Here is a 24,353-nt window from a genome sequence, read left to right on the forward strand (position 1 = left end):
TTAATAATGGTATTTTAAATTGTTGATATTTTTTATTTTTTATGCCGTCTTCTGTCTCAAAAATCAATAATATGTAAAAATGTTTGTTTTATTTTTAAAATTGATAATTATAATGTTAAGAAATATAAATAATATAAAATATACCACTATTGTGGTAATTTAGTATATGTTTCTGCTGGTTCGCGTGGTATATTCCACATAGGTTCCAAGGGTCACACTAGCTGAAAGCTCAAGTAAAAAAAAACACTTGGCAAAAATCAGATAATAAACAAAATCAAAGATAGTTGAATTTGTAATAAGATGGAATACGAAAGTGTGCTGATCGTCAAGCCGGAGGTGTTCATCTATAAAATACCACCGCGCGCCAGCAATCGAGGCTATAGGTGAGTCAACAAGCCACTGGGAAAGGCCCAAAAAGACACGAAACGAAACGAAAAAAGTGATTGCTTATTTTTTCACTTTTCGCCAGAGAGAGATTCTACTACAATTGAAAGTTTTTCGTATGCAAGTGCTAGAGAGACGCCCCCACATTGCACTCATAAGTGTGTGTATGCATAAAATATGTTTTTAATCAAGGTTAAAACACCCGACTTGTTGTTGCTGTTGTTCTTTTGAAGTTCAATTCCAATTGATTTTTTTTATGTGTGTGTGATGTGTGGTGTGTGCAGGCTGCAACAATAAAAATATTTGTGGTTTTTCTTGTACATTTTCCCTTACACGTATCCAAAAACAAAAAAAGACGAAAAAGCTCGGCTGCGTGTGTGTAATTGTTGGTTTTTGATGCTTTCTTTGTTTTCGTTTTGTTGTTGCTACCACTACTTATTTCACAGTCAACTGCGCTCAGGTGAATAAATATAAATGTTTAGCGGCGGCAGGGTTAACTGAATCAAAGAATGCCTGAGCCCCCATAAAACATATTACTTTCCGAAGTTAAGGTAGCTAGCCGCCCCGTTATAGGAACGATAAGAGGTTTATACATATATACATTTATACATATACATATGTACATATGAATGTAATGCAATGAAATGATCTTAGCAAGCAAGTTTACCGGTCTAATTTTAATTCCCTAGAAAAGAGTCTAATCAGTTTTAAGAGTTAACAGATAACCATTTTCCCCACACAGAGCGGCAGACTGGAATCTAAAGGAGCCCACCTGGACAGGCCGGATGCGGCTGGTGGCTAAGGGAACCGCCTGCATTCTGAAGCTGGAGGACAAGACCAGTGGCGCATTGTTTGCCAACTGCCCCATCGACACATATCCCGGCGTTGCCATTGAGGCAGTATCCGACAGCTCCCGGTACTTTGTGATCCGCGTCCAGGATGATAATGGTCGCTCGGCATTCCTTGGTTTGGGTTTTGGTGATCGATCGGACTCCTTCGACCTTAATGTAGCGCTGCAGGATCATTTTAAGTGGGTAAAGAATCAGGAGCAAATCGAAAAGGAGAAATCAGAGCCCAAGCAGGAGCTGGATCTGGGATTCAAGGAGGGCGAGACCATTAAGATCAATATGAGAATAACGGTGGGTATCTTAATTTTGTCACTATAATTCGTTTACGTAATTATCGAGCTCTTCTTCGCTTTTTTGAATGCAGAAAAAGGACGGCTCCGAGGGATCCTCGCGCACCGGGAAGAACAAGGGATCATCGGGCGTTTTGCCACCACCACCCGGTGGCTTAAGCAAGATTGCACCACCACCGGCCGCAGCAGCCACGACGGTGCGGCAAAGCCCCGGCGTCTCGCCCGCCCACAGACCCGCCGGAGGTTCCGAATGGACCGATTATGCATCCGCAGGGTAAGTGTTAAATGGAAATTAAGGCGGAAAATAAATATTTATGTATATATCATATACTTTTAGCGGCAACCAGGGACAACAGAACGCGGCCAATGCCAACGCCAACTGGGTGCAGTTCTAGATAGACATACAACATCCTGTTCCTCCTGCTGGTGCTGCTGCGCTTTTTTTCTACCCCAACATTATGGTTTAAGATGATTGACCAGATTTCTTTCTACATTATTATTCAATATTGATTCGCATGTTTTTCTTTCGGTTTCGATTTTAAAACACGACCACTTACACAAAAATTGAAACGGAAATCCATAAAGAACATTCAGCAGAAGCGCCGACAAGCGTAAAACGTTAAAGATAACATTTATATATATTTTTTTTAAATTAAAATGAAAGTGTGTATTAGCTTACTCGCCCAACCACTCTCCCTCTCTTGCTGTCTTGCTTTCTATCTCTATCTTTCTGACTCGCTCTATTTGATGGAGAAATGGGAAAAGAAAGTAAAAGAAGAGAAATTGAAACAAAAATAAATAAAAAAGAGGCTGAGTTCTCAGTGGGCGGGGATTTTTAGTAAAACTATGTATTTAGTCTGGTTGTTATTTGTATAAATGAAAAGAAAGTAACGAGTATAAAAATTAAACTATTCAAAAGTGTAATTTGTTAAAAGCCTAAATCGTGAGATATTGCAACTAAACATGAAGAGAAAGTGAACTAAGTTTAAATACCACGTTACTAAAGTGAGTTTAATTTAAATTATTCAATTTTTGAGTACTTATTCACTGACACTTTCTGACACACACACACATAAAAGGACATTCCGCAAAACAAAAATAAAAGTATCGTTGTAACTGACCAATTTATAATTTATTGTTAACACTCCCTTGAAATTCTATCAGATCCACGAGTTATATATGGCATGCCGCAAAACAATACAGATTATCCATATATAAATATATATTTTTGTTTCGTTTACAACACACCTACACACACACACACATGCTTAGCAATTAAGTAAATCAAATGAAATATATATATATAATATACAATATGAAGAAATATCCATATGTATTTAATAAACCACACACATACTTGTAGAGAAGGAAATCGTGCTAGCTCTGAATTCAATTGTTGTTAAACTTGTTTGTTTCGATCCAACAAAAATTCAATCACCGGAGGACTCTGTGTCTTTGTTTCTCTGTTGCCGTTAAATGATTAACCTTGAAACTGAAATTAAAAAAAAAAAAAAACAAAAAAAAACGAAAATGGGGCAAAGAAAAAGTTACAACACATAAACAAAAAAAAAAAAAAAGTTATATATATTTGTTCCATAAATGTTTATAATTAGAGCTGCAACTGGCACATACTTTCATCGCTATATCTATAGTATATTTACTTGAATAGTTACGGATAACTGTTAGAAACAGTGCGTTTTATGGAGTGTTTATATAAACATTCCTGGATTGATTAGAAGATTCTGTAATTAATCCATATTTACTAGAAACCATATCGATTTGCATCAACTTTTAAAGAATATTCCAATAATTGTATTCAGGTCGTATAAGGATTCTGTTTTTGAAATAAAAGATCTCTCAGTGAATTTATTGAAACAGCTTATTTGTTAGATTAAATACGAATCTATCCATCTTTTTTCAAACGCACTGTAATCTAGCAGTTATTTACTTGGCATGTTTTCTTTTTTTATATTTAATATATTTTTTATTAAGCTCAACCGAAAGAACCTTCGAAACGAACATATTCGCCAGCTTTGAGCAGTCAACAAAAATCAAGAAACGAAATAAATTAAATGGAAATAAAATTATATATATATTTAAATAAATAAATATATATATACACCAAATATATACAACATGTAATTAATATAAATACGAAATAAAAATAGCAATGAATTTCAATGTGTGAAATTGTGGTTACTTTTTTTTTTTAATACCAACATAATTTAAATCATTCTGAAAGAATATTTCAAACATTAACTTATGTTCGATATCCAATTTCCAATTACAAAATACAAGGGTAGACAAACTACAAAGGCTTCCTTACGTCCTTTATACCCTTTGCAGACAAACATTTTTTTTATATTATTAACTTGGATTCATTATAATTTATCTTTTCAAATGAATAAAATATTGCCCCACCAAAACCACTAGAAACGACTTAATTTGATATTTTGTTTAAATATTTTTTTCGTATGTTTTTATTTAACTTAAAATTTTTGCCTTCTGTTTTTTTTTTTTGTAGATTTTTTTAATGATGTTCTCTTGTTTAATTTCTCATTGCTTGTTTTTAATTCTTTAGGTTTTATTTTAGTACATGTAATTACAACGCAATATTTTCATAGGACTTCCATTTCGACTTTCCACTTGCCACTTGACTTCGCACTCCGGTTTTATTAAAGCTTAGTACTAACATCGACCAAATTCGCTTATAACGTTTTGTGTATTATATATATTTCATTCGGGAATCCGTGTTGCCAAAGATATTAAAGAGAAATCGGTTAAAATGACCAACAGGCCTTTGCATTGTTTGTAAACAAACTTTGAACGGAGAAACATATTCAAACCCAATTGGTTTTTGGTAAATTATTAAAATATTACACATATTACGTTATTACCAGATTAATGAATTAAATGTTTTTCTAATTAAAACATTTCTTGTGACTTAAATCCCATAAAATGGGTCTTTAACACCCTTTTCTTACATTTGAAAGAATTTTCAATGCAAGCAAATTAATGTTCTTTAAATTTACTCTTCTTCGTTCTGTGCAATTTTTTATTTCGCTTACAAAATCACAGCTGTATGTTGTTTCGACCTTTTGCAATATCGCTTATCCGTGGTACTCGAAAAATCTTCCTATTGCTCTATTCGTCTTTTTGAATTTACAAAATTGTTTGTCGATGCTAGTACTGAGCTTTGGGTATTTTTCTTTTCAGATTTTTTTTTATTACATATGTTTTTGTATACCGAACAGTATGGGATCATCGATAATATATAATCGTAAACTATTCATATACATGGGTATATGCATAAATAGACGTTGTGTGTGTTGTGTTTATATGGTATAACCTGGCTAGCTAGAAGTTGGCGACCTCACCCACAGATTTTTGTTGTATATCATCATACTTAGGTTTCTTGTTGGATTCAAATTGTTATCAATTTTGGATTAGTGTTAGGTGGAATTTTGTGTTCATTTTTCTGGTTGTTTTGTTGTTTTTGTTTCGGATTTAAAGACACACAATATATATAGCATCTTCAGGTGAAGGATTTGGATCTTCGGGATGGAAGTATGATAGGAATGCGAGGCGGGTTAGACTGTTTAAGTAGCATATATATATATGAATATATATGTGTATATATTAACATTGAACTTTTCCTCTGTCTTGGGCTTCGTGATTTGTTTTTAGTTCTCCTTTGTTTTATTTTGTTTGTTGTTTTTGTTTTTAGTTTTGTTATTTACACAGCTGCATATTTGTGGGGTTTGCCTAGCTTAGGGGGGGTTATGCATTTTACAACACATTCACTATTACTCCGTCGCTTAATCTTAAGTCAGACGCACAGCTGGCCTATAACAGATATATCCTTTTTTATCTTTTTTTTTTGTCGTTACGCTGCCGCTTATGATGACAATGATAATTATGATCAACAGTTGGCGAGATATTGCCCACTCTTTGGGTATTATCTTCAAGACATCAACATCAACATCATATCATCATTAAGGGCATCAATTCATAATTTGTTACTTAAGTGCTACGAACTAAATGTAACTTAACCTTATATATGTATGTGTTTGTGTTTTACGTACATATGCTGCATGTGAAAGGAGTGAACGGGAGGGGAAACAAATATAATAACTAACTTGGAGGATACAAAAAAAAAAGTGTAAACGGAATAATTAAAGAATACAATATAATATACAATTTGTTGTTTAGTTTCCCCCACAAGGATCTCTTCGCGTTCACTCAACTTCCATATCATCTAATTCCCGAAGGAAAGATCCTTTGTGTCTGTGTGTGTGTGTGTTGTAATTTTGTTGGCTTACTGTGTGGTGTGTGCGTGGGGTCCACGGATGAGGGCGGGGTATGAACGGGATTACATAAAGCGCTGGCGCTTACTGCTATAATGACATATATCCATTTTGTCGTCGATGGGACTGCCCGGACGCTTGCAATGGCGCGCTATTTCGTTGGCAACAAATGCAAATAGTTCCGGACCACTAAAAGAATAAAAAAAACATCTAGATTAGGTAATGCAGTATGAGAGGTAAATAAATCTTGATCTAAAATAATATCTGGAAACATCACCACAAAATAAATGCAATATTATCAAGTTACCATTTAAAAATATATATATACAGAATTCCAATTGTGCAGATTTTCCAATTTTTTTAAATTTGCGAAAATCGAGGTTTCGCTACATTCACTTCAAAACTAAACATTTTAACATTGTTCCAAATTATCAAAAATTTTCTTAAATTATTGCACATATATTAGAAAGTCCAAATAAAGATTTTTGCTCTATCAAATATCGAATTATTCTGGCATCTCTACAATGAGCCTACATAAGAAGTGTCTTCATTAATTTTAGTTCGTATTAACAATTTACATATTTTTTCTTTTATATTGCTTTCCAGAACTGTTATCGCGATCATAGAAAGGTATTTACAATTCGACTAGCTTATATAAACTTTTTTTTAATGCACACGCAGTTATCATAACAAGGTAATATCCAAAGTAAGACATTTTAAGGTTAGATGATATGTTCAAATACAGCATTTGATTGGCAAAATATTTAAAAAGTAACATTACAAGCAGATTCTAACTCTTTGTGTATTACATGTATTTTTCAAGGATTAACAACATAAATTTACCATTTTTTTACATTTTTGGTCATACATAATTGAAAACTAAAAAATGTGCCACCATAATGTTTAGCTTTAAATATATACAAATAACGATTATACAACAAAAAATATGGGGCATAACAAAATTTGCTAACCAAATTATACATATTACTTTCATAAATCTATTTAAAACCACAAGTGCTTCGACATACAAACATTTAAAGCTCAAAATAAAAAAAAAAATAATAAAAAAAACCAACCGTGGACGCAGAACCAAGGCCTCCTTAAAGGTGTGCAAATCATCCCCTATTCCACCGCCGGTGGCTCCGCCCGCTCCCGCCTGACCGCCGCCACCTGCGCCGGCGGAAAGCAAGTGACCAACACCGCCAGCGACAGATGGCGGACCACTGTTCAAGCCCAGCGCGGAGCTGTGAAATCCGAGTCCAGAGCCACCACTACCGCTCTGATGATGCTCCGGCTTGGGTGACCTAGTTCAAAAATCAAACAGAAAATATCATATTTAAAGAGATTTTGTTCCGGAAGTAAGGCCATAGCAACTCACCGACGATTGGCATGTGGATTTGTATTGGATGGCGGTAGAGGTTTCCCGGCCAAATAGGCCAATAGATCCTCTCGGCGGATCATGCGGCGTTTTTTGCTGCGCGCCCAATCGGCCAACTCCCGAGTACGTCTTTGGTAGCCGCACTGAACGGCAGCGTCGCTGGTGCGTTTGAGACCATCACATGATTCTGGAGAAGATCGGATCGGTTAAATATTAGCATATGGATTGATTTGAAGCCAGGACTACCTTTGTAGAGAGTTGTCACAGTGCCAGCTGCGGTTTGGAAGGGCAGCCAAAGGGCGCCTGTGTCTGATGAGGAAAATGTGTTCGATGAGCGCTCTGTAAGGAGATAAACAAAAGGTTAAAATTTTATTGAGAGTTTAAGAAGTATAATATATAGGCGAGTCCTGGCTGGCGAGTCACATTAACTTGAAACTAGAAAGGAAACTCACTTCGAGAAGCCGATGTTTTTATACACATCAAGTTAGAATTATAGAACTGAACTTAATTCGATTAAATTTATGTGAATTTTTTGAATAGATATTTATCGAGATTTTTATGACAATTTTTTATTTAAGCCAAACAAGCATTTATTTTAATTCGGAAAGCATTCCAATGTTAGTTTTAATTAGGTTAATAAATCTGCATACTCAAAAAAATTTGTTTTTCAATTTTTGAAAAATTTAACGATGTAAAAAAAAATTTGACTAAAATTAAAATACCCTTGCATATATGTATGTATAAAAAATAATTGACTTGACAAGTGAAAAAAAGGGGAAAATTTACGGCATGACAAAAAATACCCAACTAAATCCTTGGCAAATTTAATGCGCAATATCGAAAACAAAAACAGGACAGGAAAATTTTGATCGTACGGTTCTCTTTTTCCTTTTCCTTCGTCTAGTTTTCTCCATATCTATGGGTCTTACATTAGTCTCTTACTCTGCCTTCAGGCACACCTGCTGCATGGGAGGAAAAAGGACGACAGTAGGAGAAGAAAGGGAAGAGCAGAACAGAACAGACCGTCAAAGAGGAGGCTACCTCCCTTGTGCCGTTATCGACCGAAAAGCAGTGGAGGCAGGACAAGAAAAAGCCGAAATGATTGGAGCAAGTGCAAGTGGGATGGCAATAGGCTCTTACAGTCATAACCCAAAATAATTTGCAATAAACTTAAAAAGACAAGAAATCTATACACCAGCGGTGTTCAGAAAAAGTTATAAAGTAAAATAAACAACATATGCAGCCAAAAAAGCTTCAAGACTTTATCATTACTATTATTAATTTTATTATAATTATATTCCCCTTTTTAGCCAGGTCGAACGCAATGACGAAAGCAGAACAGCTGTTCGGCACACACACGCACACATACTTTCGCCTGCACGCACATGTTGATTAATTATATCAACAACAACAACAAGACAGTGGAAATAAACTAGCAAATAACAACAACATAAGGGAAGTACTTGACGCCTCTTGCCCTCCAGCTGCTGAGCCGCATCTCCCTATTTTGCCACTGCACTTGCCGTCGTCTTCGTCTCCGTCTCCGTCACTGTGCCTCTCTAGCCATCCCTCTTTTTCTGGCTAGCTGTTCTATTGCATCTCTCTCCGCCCCCGTTCCAACAGCAACACAAACAAAAATCCCTTTTCTGCATTTTGATAATGCGTAGATTGGGAGAGCGAGAGCGATAGTGAGAAGGGAGTTGCATGAAAGCCGGGCTGCTGCTGCTTCTTCTTATTATTATTCTTCTCCTTCCTCTGACTGTTCTATTAATACCTCGCCCAAAACTATTTTTGAAGAGAGACTGCACACGCACACACACACACACATTAACAGACACACACAATCACACACATGACCGAATGGAAACACAAAGAACATAACAAAAAAAAAAAATGTTGAAGCATGGAAGCATACGCCCTTGGAAGTGGAAAAGAGGAGAATTTAGGGACATGTAATTCCCTTTTAACGGAACATTACCTCTATAAAGCTGGGCAACGGCTGTGGCCGAATCCTGGAATGCTCCCCATACGGTGCTCAGGTTGTTGTCTCGCTGACGCACATATTCCCGTTCGTACTCATCGTATTGCCCGTGGATTTCACGATGACATTGCTCCTCCAGCCAGCTCTCCTCACCACCCGACTCCGGTTGCTGTTGCATTCTCTGTTTTGCCTTCTTAATCTTCTGCTTTCTCCGCGGTGAGCTCTGAAGCTCTTGGTTTACAGTTCTTTTCCCAATCCGGCGAATGCCTGGACTCCCTCCGCTTCTTCTTCTACGCTGCTGCTGCTGCTCCTTTTCTGCTGCTGTTTCTGCTTCTTCTTCTGCTACGACGACAGCACCAAACCAACACACACGCACACGCGAAACACACCACTACACAGGCAAACGCAAGTAAGATTGTCCACTCTTGGTTTCGGAGTCACCAGGATGCGAATTGTGTTCCTTTCACTCAACGCACTGAACCGAACCGTAGACACGCTGTTGGATAATAAATTTCTTGAATTTATTAACTGTCAGAGCGACAAGCAAGTAGCACTTTTGTGTAGTAAACCAGCACAAAAAAGAACCAACACTTAGTATCAGTGCTGCCAGATTGTTAGCGGGTTCCATTCTAGTTCGATTTTTGAGGAGCAAGTTCTGAACCAGTGACTCAATGGCGTTTTAGAAAAACAAATATCTCGACAATAACATTATTGGTACCAATCAATAAATATATAAAATTTATTCAAATTATTTTATTTGCCTTTTATCTTTATGACACATACGGATTTATTTGTAAAACAAATAAAAGTAATGAAAAATCTATTCATGTGAAAATATCTTATTCGTTTGCGTAATAACAATTATTTTTTAGGCAATTTTTCTATTAAACCATCTATCCTCATATTTGATTTAGCCCTATTCATAAAATGTTTCCAGTGCAAGTGATGAATGATTAGAGGAACGAGTTCCAGTGCTGCCAGTTTTTTAAACAAAGTGGCAACGCCGCCCCAGTTGTCTGCACGTTTTTAAAAGCCGGCTGTCGGAACCCAAAACAAAACGAGGATCCTCGAAAAACCAGGATGTTTTTGAACAGCAATTTTTACGAACCAGGAAAAACTAGGGCAGAGAAGCAGTACGTCCACGCAGCGTCGAAGCAAAACCAGCGATACGACAAAAGGCGCTGCAACGAGTGGCGCGATGTGGAGTTAACTTACGGTGGAAATTGGGGCGTCGTGGCTGTTACCCTCATGGACACCAAGGTGCTGGCCCAGGTTAGCTGCGACATAGGACCACCATCTGCGGCCAGGCCCAACGAGGGCAAGCTCCAGTTAAACGTGAGCATTGGCGGCGTGGCCTTTCTGGACGAAGCGCAGTCCACATATGAACAGCGAAACCTTACATTGAACTCCCAGCTGGAACGGATATTCTGCATTTCCCGATGCCTCGATTTGGAGTCCTTATGCGTCGCTGCCGAGAAGCATGTGTGGTGGATCCGCGTAGACATCAATGTGCTGAACCACGACGGGAGTCTACATGGTAAGAAAGAAGGATGTTATCAAAATAAATACTATGCTAATTCTTGACGTTGACTTGTCTAGATGCATGTTCTATAGCCACATTAGCTGCCTTGATGCACTTTCGCCGACCGGATGTCACATATACGGATGATGAGCTGCGCATTTATACAGAAAAAGAGCGTGAACTGATTCCCCTGTTGTTCCTCCATTACCCCGTGAGCGTTACATATTCCATCTGCAAAAGCAGTCCACAGCCATTGGTGGATCCGACCCTTATGGAGGAGAATGCCGCTGACTCGGTGATTGTGCTCAGTTTCAATTCGTACCAGGAGCTATGCACTTTAAATTTGGGCGGCTGTGCACCAACCAATGTCATGACTATCATGCAATGTGCCCGCAATGCAGCGACTCGCTGCAAAGCCATGGTGGAATTCATAAGAAAGACTTTGGGGTTAGACGAGGAGCGTCGTTTGCAGAGCAATGTACCGAAACCGGCACTGTTGGCTCTTCTGGGAGAGAATAAACAGAAATTTAGCTTCAAGCAACTAATGGAGGGCTATCAAAAGCCAGAGACTCCGCGTCCCCGGGATTCCCCAATGGAGGTAGATGATGCTGAAGTATGTGAAAAGCCGAATGTGCAGGAAGTTTCAGTCAAGAAGGAGCAGCCCAAAAAAGAGGAGTCAGGCTGGAAAACGTTTAGTAAGAAGGAGCAGCACGCCGCCCTAATGGAAACCGGCAATTGGCTACCAGAGGAGCCTATGAACGACCACGAACTGCCAACGACCTCGAAGGCAGCCACGGTGAAAGCGGCCAAGGCAAAAAATCTGACCAAAAACAAGGCCATCAAAAGGCCGCAGCAGTTCGAAAGGAAACAACGTAAGTTTACCTTAAAGTAAGCCCAGGTATTATGGACTATTAACTAATAAAGCTTTCACAGATTACAGCATTTCAGATTCCAGCGATTCGGAGGAGGAGACCACGCAAGTCATCTAGACACATACATTATGATGATAGTACCGTAGATAAGTGAAAATGTTTTCTGTTTAATTTTATTTAGACTTAAAAGTACGGCTAAAATCAGTCTAGGCTTTAACAGAAATCGATTCAAAAGTAGTTCCAACTAATTGTATGGAACTACGAGTAAACTAAGAGCTCTAAGTATATGTATATGTATATATATATATATATTCCCCCTGCAAGGGAGAAAGATATTGCAAGTTGGTTTCATTTAAACTCTATATTCTTACAGCGATAACGACTGGTGGTTTCTATTTTTCTTTCATCAATTGTTTTTCTCAACAACTCCCAAGTAATTTAATTTTTGCGTCGATATTTAATGGTTATTAGTGTTTGGGTTGGTTATCTGTTCGTTGTTGGTTTATTTTTTTTTATAAGCCAGCCATTCCAGCCCCATTGGGTCGAGCTATATTGCAAACAATCGCCTAAGAATACGAATTGCTATTTGATTTTGTTTATGTTTTTCGGTGTATTAATTCTCTTGTAAATATACATAGTTTATTTTATGTAATGTGTATGAGTGTGTGTTTGTTGTTGTTGTGTACAATTATAAAGAGCTATTAACAACGGACCAATGCTACAATTAGTTTTGTAAAATCTGCTTAAAACTAAGTTTATATTCAATCGCGTTTAACTACTACATATTTTATTGCGAGCACCGATTGCCACTACTTCCCTACGCGGTTTTTCCATTTTTTGTTTAAGTTTTCAGATTTTTTTTTGTTCGTGTTAATTACATTGCAGCTTTTCGTTTGTTTTTCGGGAAAGTGGACTGGACTGGGTAGGATTTGTGAGGCAGTGGTGGGTGCGGGAGATGAGAAGGACATTTTACTATCATCAGTGTATCAGTGTATTTACGTTTTCCATTAATTTTTGTGGGGTGAACAATGCCGGAACGACCCGTGGACGTCCGGCAAAGGCAAATGCAGCAACAATGTGTGTGTGAGAGCTCTCTTGAATGACGGGTGGCGGAATGGATAGCGTTAGAAGGAGTAGACATCGTCGGCGTCCTCCTCCTCTTCCTCCTGGTTAACCCTCCGCCCGCCGCCGCCACGCCTTCAGGTGGTGTCATTGCCGATTCCATTTTTCTGGTCTAATTTATTCGAGCCCATCTTTACCCTGTACACGAAAAACGTAATGATCTCCTTCTCCTTGATGGGTATCGTCTTGAAGTGCTTCATGATGGTCTAATAAACAAAACGATGGAGATAAACAAAAGACTGGATTAAATAGGGGATCACAATGGGGTATTCCGTGAAGTGTGTAATACTACTACTATTGTGCTGCTGTGCCAAAAAACATATTTATGAATGTACATAAAAAGGAAGGTACAAACTCACATCCGCCAGCTGTGCTCGCTTCATTCCTTGCCGCGTCTGGACGTTGAAGTGTCGCTTGTAGCGGCGCAGCGCACTGACGCCCAGCTTGTGGAGATCGGGAAATTCGTGCAGATCCGTGTCCGTCTCGTTGCTGTCATCTTCGCTGTCCTTACGTCGTCGCTTTGTTCGCACCGATTGGATGCGATCCTTGTGATGGTCGCAAATGTAGATGTGCTGGGCACTAGGGTCGCTGCTCAGCTTCAGCCGCTTCTGGGCCACCGTCTTCTGGATGCGCTTGCTGTAGCTGGCGTAGCCGGCCTGGTTGCGACACCGCTCCATGTCGTCGATAAGGCAGCAAGTTTGATCCGTGTGCCCGCGGCTATCCTCCTCGCCGGTGCTAAATCCGTTATTCATCCTGTTCTTTCCGAGTTGCCTTCGCTTTTCTATCCACTTGCTGTTTCTCCCTACTTCTGCTTTGCTTTTCTTTTCGCTTTTTGCTTTGTGTTTGCGTCGCCAAGTGTGACCGCAGCCAGGTCACTCAAATATACCTTCCGGCAATAATATACCGAATATGGTTGGAACGACAAATGAACGATGAAATACTTTCTTTAAGGAAATGCAGAAATTGGAAAAGTAAACACAAAAGTATTTATCACAAAATATAAATAAAACAGAAGAGAAGCTACAATCTTTGTGGAAGATAGAAAAATATTCAAATTAAATATTTCTTTATTTTATACAAATATCGATAAATTAGCATATTTTGCACATCCCTATATATTTTTTCAAAACACGACAAAATTAATAAGATTAATAACAAAAAACAAACAAATGTACCTACAACAAAATCGCAATGAGTAATAGAGTGCGCATTGTTATTGTCGGTGACTCCGGTGAGCATGGCTTTCTCCGCAGAATTTGTTGCCGCCTAATTCTACCAAAAACCCGTTTCCAGGTGTGGGCAAGACCTGCCTGACGCACTTGATCGCACACCACGAATCCCTGATCCGACCCGGCTGGACGGTGGGCTGCAACATCCAGGTGAAGATCCACGAATTCAAGGAGGGAACAGCCCGGCAGTGCCCCTATTTTGTGGAACTCTTTGACGTGGGCGGCTCGTTAAATCACAAGAACACAAGGAGCGTCTTCTACGCAGGCGTGCATGGTATTATTCTGGTGCACGACCTCACCAATGGCAAATCACAGGAGCACCTTCTTGATTGGCTATACGAGATCGTCAACAAGGAGGGCAAGGACACGTACAAATCCCGCGGAAGCTCCACGCCTAGTTCAGCGTCTCCCCCGCGGAGTACGTTCTCCTCAAATGCACCTGAAAGCGCATCTGCATCCAACTCGGCCGTACGGTTCGATATGGAGGAGTTCCTGGGCGCCACACAAACACCCATTTTGGTTATGGGTACAAAGCTGGATCTTATTGACGAGAAGCGGCAGCCCAAAACGGCTGTGAAGAAGGTGGGCGGAATAGGTACGTCCTTAGGCTTCAGGAGGAACCTTTAGGTATCTTTTAATAACCGAGTCTTTCTTCTATGACAGCCGACAAATGCGGGGCAGAGGAAATCTGGCTGAATTGCAGGGACACCCGCAGCCTGGCCGCCGGCACAACGGATTCTGTGAAGCTATCCCGCTTCTTTGACTGTGTGATCGAGAAGCGTGAATCCCACTGCAGTGGCAGTGCGACACCAGACTTTGGAAGCTTTGGATTTGGCGCTCCGCCAGACCGACGTCGACCAGTCTATTCGGCAGCCAGCTTGCCGGAGTATTCACTTTACGGCGGTCCGACCAGCAGCAATGGCATGAGAATGGAGCAAAGTGCCATTCCTCTATTGGATACCAACGACCTCAAGTGATGTTTCCCTGATGTGTGCATACATATAGCTTTAAGATTACCTTGTAAATACTCAATATTAAACAAATTAATATTGAGTTTTGCTGAAGACCCAGCCAAAAATGCAACTAGTCCCTATTTATTTATAAGTTTAAGCTAAAGTTAATCTTCCTAAAAGCCACCGTCGTTTTTTCAAGATTTATTATCACGCCGGATATCGCGATACCAGTCGGGCAGGATCTGAACCTCCTCGCCTCTGAAGACTTTGTATTAAAATCCACCTGAATCACGGCATGTGGATCATTGATTGCCTGCAGTAGACCTATCAGCTGGTTGAGGAACTGCACCAGAAACAAGGTCATTGCCGATGGACTCCACGGCTTGTTGCGTGCTAACTGGCGTACATTATACTCCTGGATGTCATGCACCATTCCCCTGTCATTCCGCAAGCCGTCGAAAATAGTTTCAATGTTCACGAGGAACGATTGGCTCCACCAATTTGCCGATTTGAAGTTGTCGAAGGAGCGTTTTTGACCACCAGTTTTGTCGATGGCGCTGGTCTTCAGCTCCACAAACTTGAGGGAGTCCAGAATCGATAGTATCCATGTTAATATCGATTTCGATTTATTTTTTAACAAGGCACCGCGCGTGCTAATTATTTAATTTAAAAATTGGTAAAAAGCAATCGGTGTTATACTGTATGTAACGCTGTTATTTATTTTCAGTTGCAACTGAAACCGGGGTTTTTCGAGGTAACACGATTCCTTGCGAGAATCCTTGCATTAATCTAAACTAATAAACGAATCTCGTGCTCAACTAAAAATTGATTTAACAAACCTGGACGTACATACATACATACATCGTGAACAGATTTTGTATAGCTTATTTACAGAATTATTTAATTTTGGCGTTGGTTGGCGCCTCCTGCTTATGTGTCTGCTGTATTCTTAAAGCGAGGTCCCTGGATCCCGAATGGGTTGGATGGCTAACCAGCGAGCGGGTTCGGGGTGTCCTTTCATATATATCTCTCTCTATATCTATATCTTATCTTTCCATGTGATGCAAAGTCGTAACAAGAACAAAGTGGGTTTGGGATGTGAAACCAAGTTGGAATGAACGGAAAGTGGGCGCAAACAAATAACAGATTAAAAAAAACAGGTGAAATGTACATATAAATGCCTAGAACGCGCACCTACTTGTAGGCGTGCCAACAAAGTACCAACAAGTAAAAATAAATAGACTAACTCTATGCGTACAGTTAAATATCAACAACTATCGCTTCGGATCTATGCCTGCAGCCCGGCAGCCCTGTCTCCGGATCCGGCGCCGTCATTGCCATTGCCCAGAGACTCCATGTCGTTGCCAATAAACAGACACATGAACTGGACGCAGCGGTTGTGGTAGTCCATCCAGGCTGTGCACTCACCGCTGCGCAACAGAATACGGCCAAAGGTGGAGGCTGTCAGGAACATATAAGGTATAATACCAACTGATCAATAAGATGTACGAATTATGTATATACCCACCAACTTGATGCAGATCGTAGTACTGGCTCTCGATGCCCGCGCGCAGAAACATGCACAAGTGCATAAAAACATTCCGCTTAGGCGGACTCAACAGAGATATGTAGTCCATGGCCCGCGACTTATTGTTGCACGACAGCAAATCCTCGACGAACGGCTCTAACAGCGCCTGTTCCGGTATATCTAGCAGCAGCAATAGTGCTTGCGCAGCAGTCTCCGCACTGACGGCTACATACATAGATGGATTGGTTAGATAGAGCATTAAGAAAGGCAACAGCACACTTACGAAACGGCTCATCCGACCAACTGTCCAGCCAATCGCGCAGCAAGTTGAACTGGCTGTTAAGGGACTGGCGGGACTCGTATGAGGGAAAGGCACCCTCCTGTTTGGGACCTTGTTTGTACAGAAAATCAATCAGCAGAAAGAACTCCCGGGGCATGGTCACGCGATATTCCGGCGAATCGTCGTTTATCTACAGTATTATCGAAATAAATTAAATCAATTTAAAAGATCACAAATGCTCAATTGCTCACAAGTTCCTTGATCTGCTCCTGCGTGTACTCGCACAATGGCCGATCAGTGCGGCACATCGTCTCCATGGAGAGGCCGAAGCAACTAGGCTGATAGTCTCCCGTGACCGTTATAAAGATATCTCGACCATTCTCTACATGCAGGATGAGGATGTCAAAGTTATCGCTGTGCCGAATCTTGCGCAGCAACCCGGCAATGGTCCGGACACTGACATGCATCCTTAGACGGATGCTGCGGGCGGAATCAATCAGCAGCGAGTCCTGCCGGGGATCGACATGCAGCCAGGGTTCACAGATGGCATTAATGTCCTTCTCCTTGAAGCTAAAGTCCACTGGCAACGGGCAATTGTTGAAGACGGTAAAGTTCTGTGTGACCGGCTCATTAAATCGCACGCTCCCGAAATCGATGACCGTCTTCTCCACATTTATCTGTGGCTGATTGTCATTCTCGCGCTTATCCACCGCCTTCAGCACCTCCTCCTGCACCCGCTTGTACTTGATGGCGTCGCGTGTCTTGATTTTGACGCGAAATACTGCATAGACCGGCTTGTGGTCACTCTGTCGCATCTCCATGATGCTGTTGTAGGCCAGCTGCTCGATGCGCGTTCCCTTCCAGAGTACACGGTCACAGTAGGCCGGAGCCCGTTGCTTCTCGCTGCTGTCATAGGTGTCCGTGCCCGGATCGTACTTGTATGTCGGCCGGAACTTGATATCGCCCTCGGTGTATCCCTCGAAGCATTTCCCACGTTGCATCTCCTGACGCAGCTGGTCGTACTGTAGTAGCAGCTCGTATGTCTGGGCATCGCTCATCGGACCTGGTCGCTGCTGTCCCGGTGGCTCCTGGATGCGATAATTCAAGTCGCCCACCCAAAAGATGTGACTGAGAAAGAGGATTGAGAGCAATTAGTGTTAAAAGTTAAAGGAACGGAAGAAGGGTAGACTAACTCATGATCGCTGATGGTGCGTCCGTCGTCAAAGGTCATGCCCTGAACAATGGCATTGTAGTCGGCATTTCGCTCTTCGACATTGGCCATGTGTGCGGCCAAATGGGAGTTGATGAAGCAGAGATTGCCCTCGTTCAGCTGCAGGCTTATGCCCACGCCCCCTTTGTTGCCTAAAGCATTAAAGACGCCGCGGGCTACTGTCTTCAGGCGACACCGGGTGATCTGCGGTCGGATTTGCTGGCGAACAATCACCGTTAGCATGGTGGCAACCAGACGCTGTGTGCCCAGGACCTCGTACTTGGCATCCGGATGAAGGCTATCCATTATTTTATCGCTGCGATATAAGAAACAAGTTATTTACCAACAGCTTGCAAAGTTCTATTCTGTTGCCACTCACATCCACATCTTTTCGATGCCCCCCATCTGGGTGGTCTTCACCATTTCGTAGGCCATAGCCTTAGCGGGTGCATAGAGCTCTTGCAGACCAATGGCATAGATATCAGGCGGTTGAACTGTGTGGCCCAGCCAGGATCTCAGCGGATTCTCACCGTCGCCGCAGGGCTTGTTGTTTACATTCCAGGTTGCGCAGAATATGCTGCAAGATGTTAATTATAATCAATGTTCGAAGATAGATTATATGTCAGTCCACTCACTGAATATCCTCGTAGACAATGTACTCGCTCTCCCGCTTCTTAAGCTCCTGCTTAACCTCACCAATCTGACGGTAGTCATTTAGCCACCTAAAGTTTAGCACCGACTCTGGATCGTACTGGGCCATGGAGGTCTTACAAGATATAATTCTGGCGTGGAACTCCTCGAAGTTGGAGGTCTCTGAGGGAAAGTAATAGTACTTGACGGGCCCATCCTCGGCCGTGGACAAGTCAAACTGTTGTGAATTAATTGATCCCAAGTAATCTGTTGGGCAACAAATATAAAAAAAATATTAATGTAATATAAGTAAACTAGTATTATTATTGATACGTTGTTGTTATTGTCTTGTTACTTAAATCTTTAACTTACTTAACTTCGTTCAACCTTAATTGAACTCCTAATTAATGCTGAGGGTTAACATGCTTGCTTACCCTAATCAAAAACAAACTAAGATATGTGTGCAGTCTTGCCTTTAGTATCAAGTTAATTAACTAAATATTTAACTGGATTTATTGTTTACCAATTAGCAAGCCTCTATGTCTATTATTTGCTTAATGAAGTACGTTATTTGTTAAGTAACTTTGCAAATGCGAGGTAACGTAATCTTCTTCATAAACTCGAGTGGATAATTGTTGACGTCAACGATTTACAAGCTTCTTAAACAATGTTTAGTGTTTGTTTAAAACAAATTATTAAAATGCAGATAGATATAGAACTACAACTAGAATCCTGGCTCACCCTGCCGTATCTGGAAGCTGCTGTCGATAGCAAACACCTTATTGATGATCAGCTCGTTCACCGAGGTAAGTGGCGGTGTTCGCAGGTAGGAAAAGGCAATAATCGCGAAGGTCCCACCAGAAGCTGAGGACACTAGCGCCAGCAGACGGTTGGTATACTCATGTCCAATGATCTGATAAGCATCGAATATCTGTCGAAGGAGAAGATAAACATTATTATATACTGGGAAGAGAGAAGTAATCTTTGTTTGCGAACTAAAAACTACTGGGTGGGTTGTTCCTATCTCAAGACAGAGCAGGCAAAATAACAGGCCAAATAAGTCTCCACCACCACCACGTAAGATGACTCCGCCGTATTGGTTGCAAAATGTCAATGCAAACAATACTTGCAATATGCATTTGATAATACTAATAGGGAGGTATATTACTCATTAATTAAATAAATAAAGCTGCCTGGGAACTGACTTCCTGGGAAATGACATGCTTACACTTAGTATAACTTCGTCCTCCTTGAACCGCTCCTTGACAATGTCCTGCGTCGTCCTGGCCGGAGCTGTGCCGTTGGGCGCACTATCGCCCACGGTCTCCATCTTGTCTTGTCTTGTACTACTGATATGGATTGAATTAAGGGGATTCTCCCAATACTCCTGACCGCTCCGCCTCCTTGTCTGATGAATACTGGTAGCTGCTGCTACTGCTGCTGGCTAATCTCGGAATGAGGAATAATACTTGCAGGGGTTTCACTTCTTTTGCTTCGATATGGATATGGACAATAGTTTCGTTGTCCCCCTCTTGCTGGTTTCTATTTTTAGAGTTGGCGTTGCGGCCCGCCAACGATGATTGGAATTCTTTGCCCTTCTCCTTCACTTTTCCCTACCCTTCTTCGAGGCTTCCGGTGGCAAGGCTAGCCAATGCAAGGCCTGGTGGCCTGACCCTGCTCTTCGTCAAGAGCTCTGCAACCGTAATCTCGCAGCCGTAACCGTAACCGCAGCCGTGGCCGTCCGTTTGTTTGTTTTCTTGCTGGCTATATTGTTGTTGTTGTCGTCGCTCAATGTGGGTGTATCGCTCACGCATACGCTTGCAATTTCACACGCACGAAACGGCAACACTTATTATTCATCGGGCAATGCGATGACAATAATTACAGCTCCCGGCTCTCTTGCTGCTTCCTGTTGCCTTGCTCTGGGTGGCACGTTTCACCGTGGAATACGATAGGGTGCAGATCGCTTCTCACAGACAAACGGGCACGCGCGCTAATTACGGCGCTGGCTCATTATTTTCAACTTATTTTCTGGGGCCTGGTAGCCCTTACTTGTTGTTTTTTTAGTTGTTTGGGCGGCAAGTGTGCCCAGAGTTGCATGGGCTAAAAAACACCAATACCATGGATAAATGATTTATCGAATTATCGACCATGCCGGCCGAAGAATGTCGGCACTCTGATATGCTGGCCATTCATTGTTGCTGTTCAAAGCTCTTGTTGACGTTGTTGTTTTGGCAGCAGCGCCGCTGCTGCGAATTGTATGATTTATCGAATTCTAGAGTGACCAAGCCAGGCGAAGCATGTCGGTATTTTGGCACTCTGATATGATGGTAATTCATTGTTGTTGTTCAAAGCACTTGTTGTCGTTGTTGTTTTGGCAGCTGCCTTGCTTTTTGTTGTTGTCGACTGACAAACAAGTGTTAAAAACTATTTGTGGTGCAATATTTTCCCCAATTACCGCTCGACCAGCGTCTTCGCCACTTGCCAGTCGTCTCCAAATTGCTTCAATTTTAGCAACAAAAGCAACCAAACAGCGGTGGTAGCAGGGAACAAACCCAATCAGGTGAACAAATAATTTAATCTCCTTGAGATTGCGGGACTTAACCGCGCCAACGGAGGCTATCAATATCGGACTGAAATGAGCCAAAGACAGAGTCAGAGCCAGGGCCAAGGCCAGCCGGAGCAGAAGGAGGCATCCAAGACAGAGGTGGACGAGGCAGCAGCAGCTAAAGGCAGCGCCAAGCAACAGCTGGAGACCTATCGGGTGTACGTGGTCACCTGGAATGTGGGTAGTCGCTTTCCCGACAACATCTCGCTGCGCCAGCTGCTGGGGCTGCAGGACGTGGATGATGACACCACCAGCAGCAAGGACCATCTGCCGGATATCTATGCCATTGGCCTGCAGGAGGTCAACGCGCAGCCACAGCAACAGGTGCTGGGCCTGTTCAAGGAGGATCCGTGGACGCACAAGGCCAAGGAGCTGTTGCGCGCTTACGATTACGTTGCAGTAAAGACGGAACAGATGCAGGGGCTCCTCCTCAGCATGTTTGTGCGGCGCCAGCATGTCGAGCATTTGCATGACATCGAGGCGGAGTTCACGCGCACCGGCTTCGGCGGCATTTGGGGCAATAAGGGCGCCGTGAGTGTCCGCTTCACCCTCTACGGCTGCGGACTGGCCTTTGTGGTTGCCCACTTGGCTGCCCACGATCATCAGCTGGAAGAGCGAATCGAGGACTATCGTCAGATATTGGAGAACCACCACTACCATGTGAAGCGTTATCGGGAGATCTACGATCACGACTATGTCTTCTGGTTTGGAGATCTCAACTTCCGGCTGCAGGGTGGCGACTCAGCCACCGAGGTGCGCGATCTGGTGCGGGACGAGGCCCAGCATGAGGCTCTAATCCAGCGAGATCAGCTGTACCAAGTACGCGAACAAACACAGCAGGCCTTCCAGGTGCTGCACGAACGCCTGCCCGCCTTTCCGCCCACCTTCAAGTTCCGTGAGGGCACCTCTGACTACGATCTGAAGCGACGTCCGGCCTGGACGGACCGTATCATGTACGCCGTTCAGCCGCTGAACAGACAGCCTGGAATGCAGCTATCAATAGAGCAGTGCTCGTATAAGTCGCACCCGGTGTACACCATCAGTGATCACAAGCCGGTGACCAGTGACTTCACGCTGAAGATGTATCCCAACGTTCGGGTGGCGGGCGTGGTCTTCTCTCCGCTGAGTGTCTGGCGAATTGGGGATGAGAACACCGTGGAGTATCGCAAGCAGGCCGAATTCGATGAGGGCCCCAACGATTGGATCGGCATCTATCCTCTGGAATATGCCAGCTTGGCGGATTATGCCGCCTACGAGTACGTGAATCAAGCGGAATCGCCCTCATCATCCGATTCCAATCACGAGCCCGATCATTTCGATACGCCATCGCATCACCGTCGGGGGCGGCATCATCACAAGAATCGGCAGCGGCTGAGGCGACACCAAGAGGCCAATGCCCAAGAGCAGGTGCGCCTGGATTTTGCCGACGATGTGGAGCTGCGACATGGCGAGCAGTATGTGCTGATCTACTTCCGGAGCACAGGAATCAGGGGCGTTACAAGCTTAGCGGGCATCAGCGGCGCTTTTGTGGCGGAGAAGCGACACGGCTCACCTCACCGAACGGAATACCATGTAGACTAGCTGGCCGAGGCCCTGGACATCTTCATACTTTAGTCCCAATCCTTCCCCTGCTATATAATGCAATCTTTATTGACTCTGTTAAGTTTGCCTTGTTTGTATGCCTGTTGATATACATACATATATAGTACCATATACAGCCCCACCCCACAGATAAATATGTTTTATGTGTAATAATTGTACAATTAGTTAATCAATCGTGTTCTCTACTGTCTCCCATTCCCGTCCCAGATTTCCTAGACCAAAATAACCAATCCCAGAGTCCTGCTTTCGTTTGCTCATGCGTTCTGTTTTGGTTCTGTTGTCATTTTGTTATTTTTATGTGCACGACGTTGTCACTGGAAATATTTAACCGGTTTCGTAAAGGTTAATTACGCCACACAACCACCGCAAGCTATGACACACCCGCACAGTGGGTCAAGAACTGAACTCTAGGTTAGATCTAATGGGAATATATCTATATGTATATAAGTGATATTTTTGTGTATGTCGAAGATATACTTGGGCAATTCCATTCCAATTGGCGGTTATAAATACTTCCTTAAAATAGCATTCGATCCCAATCAATCTTTTACCAAAAATTTCTCCTAAAACCACGAAATTATTTAGAAACAATTAATTTCTATACGCAATTACAAAAGTTTATATTTATAGAAAAACTACTATATATTTTAAGGAAAAAATATCCTGAGACCAAATATGCAAGAACCAGAGACAATTTCATTATTAGGATATGGAAAGATATAAAATAATTTTTTTACAAGGGACGATTTAAATTCCACACAAGACTTTAGTTTATATATATCTTAAAAATTAACCCAAAAATTTGGCTTGGAAAAACAATTAAAAATGTATCTGAAAGATGTAGATGCAAATTTACTGACAATTTTATGTATACACTTTCTATCATAGTTTTGTTCCGAATTTTAAATGATTTACAGCCACAAGTTATTTCTTGTATATAATATATATAAAAAAACTGGTTTTATATAAAAAAAACTGTATCAGTAGAACTGAAAAAGATAAATATTTAAAGTACTTTCTACCCACCGTGCGCCATGGGTTATTTGCAGTCCAAGCGCAACTGCGCGTCAGAGAAACGGTGGCTCCATAAAAAGCATTGGCGCTTGTGAAAGCTTTGCTGGTCTAGTAAACCTCGGTGGGATGCATGGTAGATGCAGTCAGAAACGCAGACGAAGATGTCATAACGCTGGCATGAATTTGCATGCTCAGCTCAGTCAATTCAATTTGGGTGGTGACCTTCAACGGGAGCCAGCTATTAGATAGCCAGCAGCACTTAAAGAATGTCTTCTCCACATACTTAATATATATAAAACACATACAAACATATATACACAGACATAAGCCTTATCACAGTGTACACATTAATCAATTTACTTAATCAAATGAAGACATTTACAAACATGTAGTAAAAATATACATATATGATTACATAGAAGCGATACAAGTTACTTGAAAGATAAAGAACGAATAACAGACAAAATAAACTGAAACTAGCAACTTAAGAGTGCAGTCTTTTGTCTTTTAAACTTAAAATTATTGTGCTGTGGACCCTAAATGATAATGAGTTAAAATGTGGTGGAGAAAATCCTGTTCTAACACAATACAAACT

General features: G+C 41.7%; 7 protein-coding genes across 7 annotated transcripts; 4 read left to right on the forward strand and 3 right to left on the reverse strand.

Annotated features, from left to right (window-relative positions):
- The first annotated feature begins 28 nt into the window (after positions 1-28).
- On the forward strand, positions 29-3,703 carry LOC110181502 (NECAP-like protein CG9132). The gene is made up of 4 exons (XM_020949272.2): positions 29-383; positions 1,127-1,523; positions 1,597-1,796; positions 1,860-3,703. Exons 1-4 carry the CDS (start codon positions 301-303, stop codon positions 1,915-1,917), a joined length of 738 nt encoding a protein of 245 aa, XP_020804931.1. The 5' UTR covers positions 29-300; the 3' UTR covers positions 1,918-3,703.
- A 270-nt stretch (positions 3,704-3,973) lies between these two features.
- On the reverse strand, positions 3,974-9,843 carry LOC110181501 (uncharacterized). Its single transcript, XM_020949271.2, has 5 exons — positions 9,186-9,843; positions 7,454-7,546; positions 7,208-7,394; positions 6,906-7,133; positions 3,974-6,018 (listed from the first exon to the last, which is right to left on the reverse strand). The coding sequence occupies exons 1-5, from the start codon at positions 9,364-9,366 to the stop codon at positions 5,895-5,897; spliced, it is 813 nt and encodes a 270-aa protein (XP_020804930.1). The 5' UTR covers positions 9,367-9,843; the 3' UTR covers positions 3,974-5,894.
- Positions 9,844-10,142: 299 nt separating this feature from the next.
- Positions 10,143-11,917, forward strand: Rrp45 (exosome complex component Rrp45). The gene is made up of 3 exons (XM_020949249.2): positions 10,143-10,725; positions 10,788-11,582; positions 11,644-11,917. The coding sequence occupies exons 1-3, from the start codon at positions 10,269-10,271 to the stop codon at positions 11,697-11,699; spliced, it is 1,308 nt and encodes a 435-aa protein (XP_020804908.1). The 5' UTR covers positions 10,143-10,268; the 3' UTR covers positions 11,700-11,917.
- Positions 11,740-13,597, reverse strand: Sap30 (SIN3-associated polypeptide 30). Its single transcript, XM_020949250.2, has 2 exons — positions 13,064-13,597; positions 11,740-12,910 (listed from the first exon to the last, which is right to left on the reverse strand). The coding sequence occupies exons 1-2, from the start codon at positions 13,454-13,456 to the stop codon at positions 12,782-12,784; spliced, it is 522 nt and encodes a 173-aa protein (XP_020804909.1). The 5' UTR covers positions 13,457-13,597; the 3' UTR covers positions 11,740-12,781.
- Positions 13,598-13,643: 46 nt separating this feature from the next.
- On the forward strand, positions 13,644-15,011 carry LOC110181539 (rab-like protein 3). Its single transcript, XM_020949321.2, has 3 exons — positions 13,644-13,935; positions 13,998-14,528; positions 14,597-15,011. Exons 1-3 carry the CDS (start codon positions 13,896-13,898, stop codon positions 14,908-14,910), a joined length of 885 nt encoding a protein of 294 aa, XP_020804980.1. The 5' UTR covers positions 13,644-13,895; the 3' UTR covers positions 14,911-15,011.
- A 571-nt stretch (positions 15,012-15,582) lies between these two features.
- Ocrl (Oculocerebrorenal syndrome of Lowe) lies at positions 15,583-20,825 on the reverse strand. Its single transcript, XM_020949320.2, has 9 exons — positions 19,763-20,825; positions 19,276-19,465; positions 18,540-18,801; positions 18,284-18,481; positions 17,888-18,220; positions 16,946-17,822; positions 16,698-16,884; positions 16,415-16,639; positions 15,583-16,347 (listed from the first exon to the last, which is right to left on the reverse strand). Exons 1-9 carry the CDS (start codon positions 19,862-19,864, stop codon positions 16,175-16,177), a joined length of 2,547 nt encoding a protein of 848 aa, XP_020804979.1. The 5' UTR covers positions 19,865-20,825; the 3' UTR covers positions 15,583-16,174.
- A 24-nt stretch (positions 20,826-20,849) lies between these two features.
- Positions 20,850-24,246, forward strand: LOC110181516 (inositol polyphosphate 5-phosphatase K). Its single transcript, XM_020949289.2, has one exon. It carries the CDS (start codon positions 21,173-21,175, stop codon positions 22,721-22,723), a length of 1,551 nt encoding a protein of 516 aa, XP_020804948.2. The 5' UTR covers positions 20,850-21,172; the 3' UTR covers positions 22,724-24,246.
- Positions 24,247-24,353: the final 107 nt, after the last annotated feature.

This window comes from Drosophila serrata, unplaced genomic scaffold, assembly GCF_035046125.1.
Source record: "Drosophila serrata isolate PLE 108 unplaced genomic scaffold, ASM3504612v1 contig_276, whole genome shotgun sequence".
Classification (NCBI taxonomy): domain Eukaryota; kingdom Metazoa; phylum Arthropoda; class Insecta; order Diptera; family Drosophilidae; genus Drosophila; species Drosophila serrata.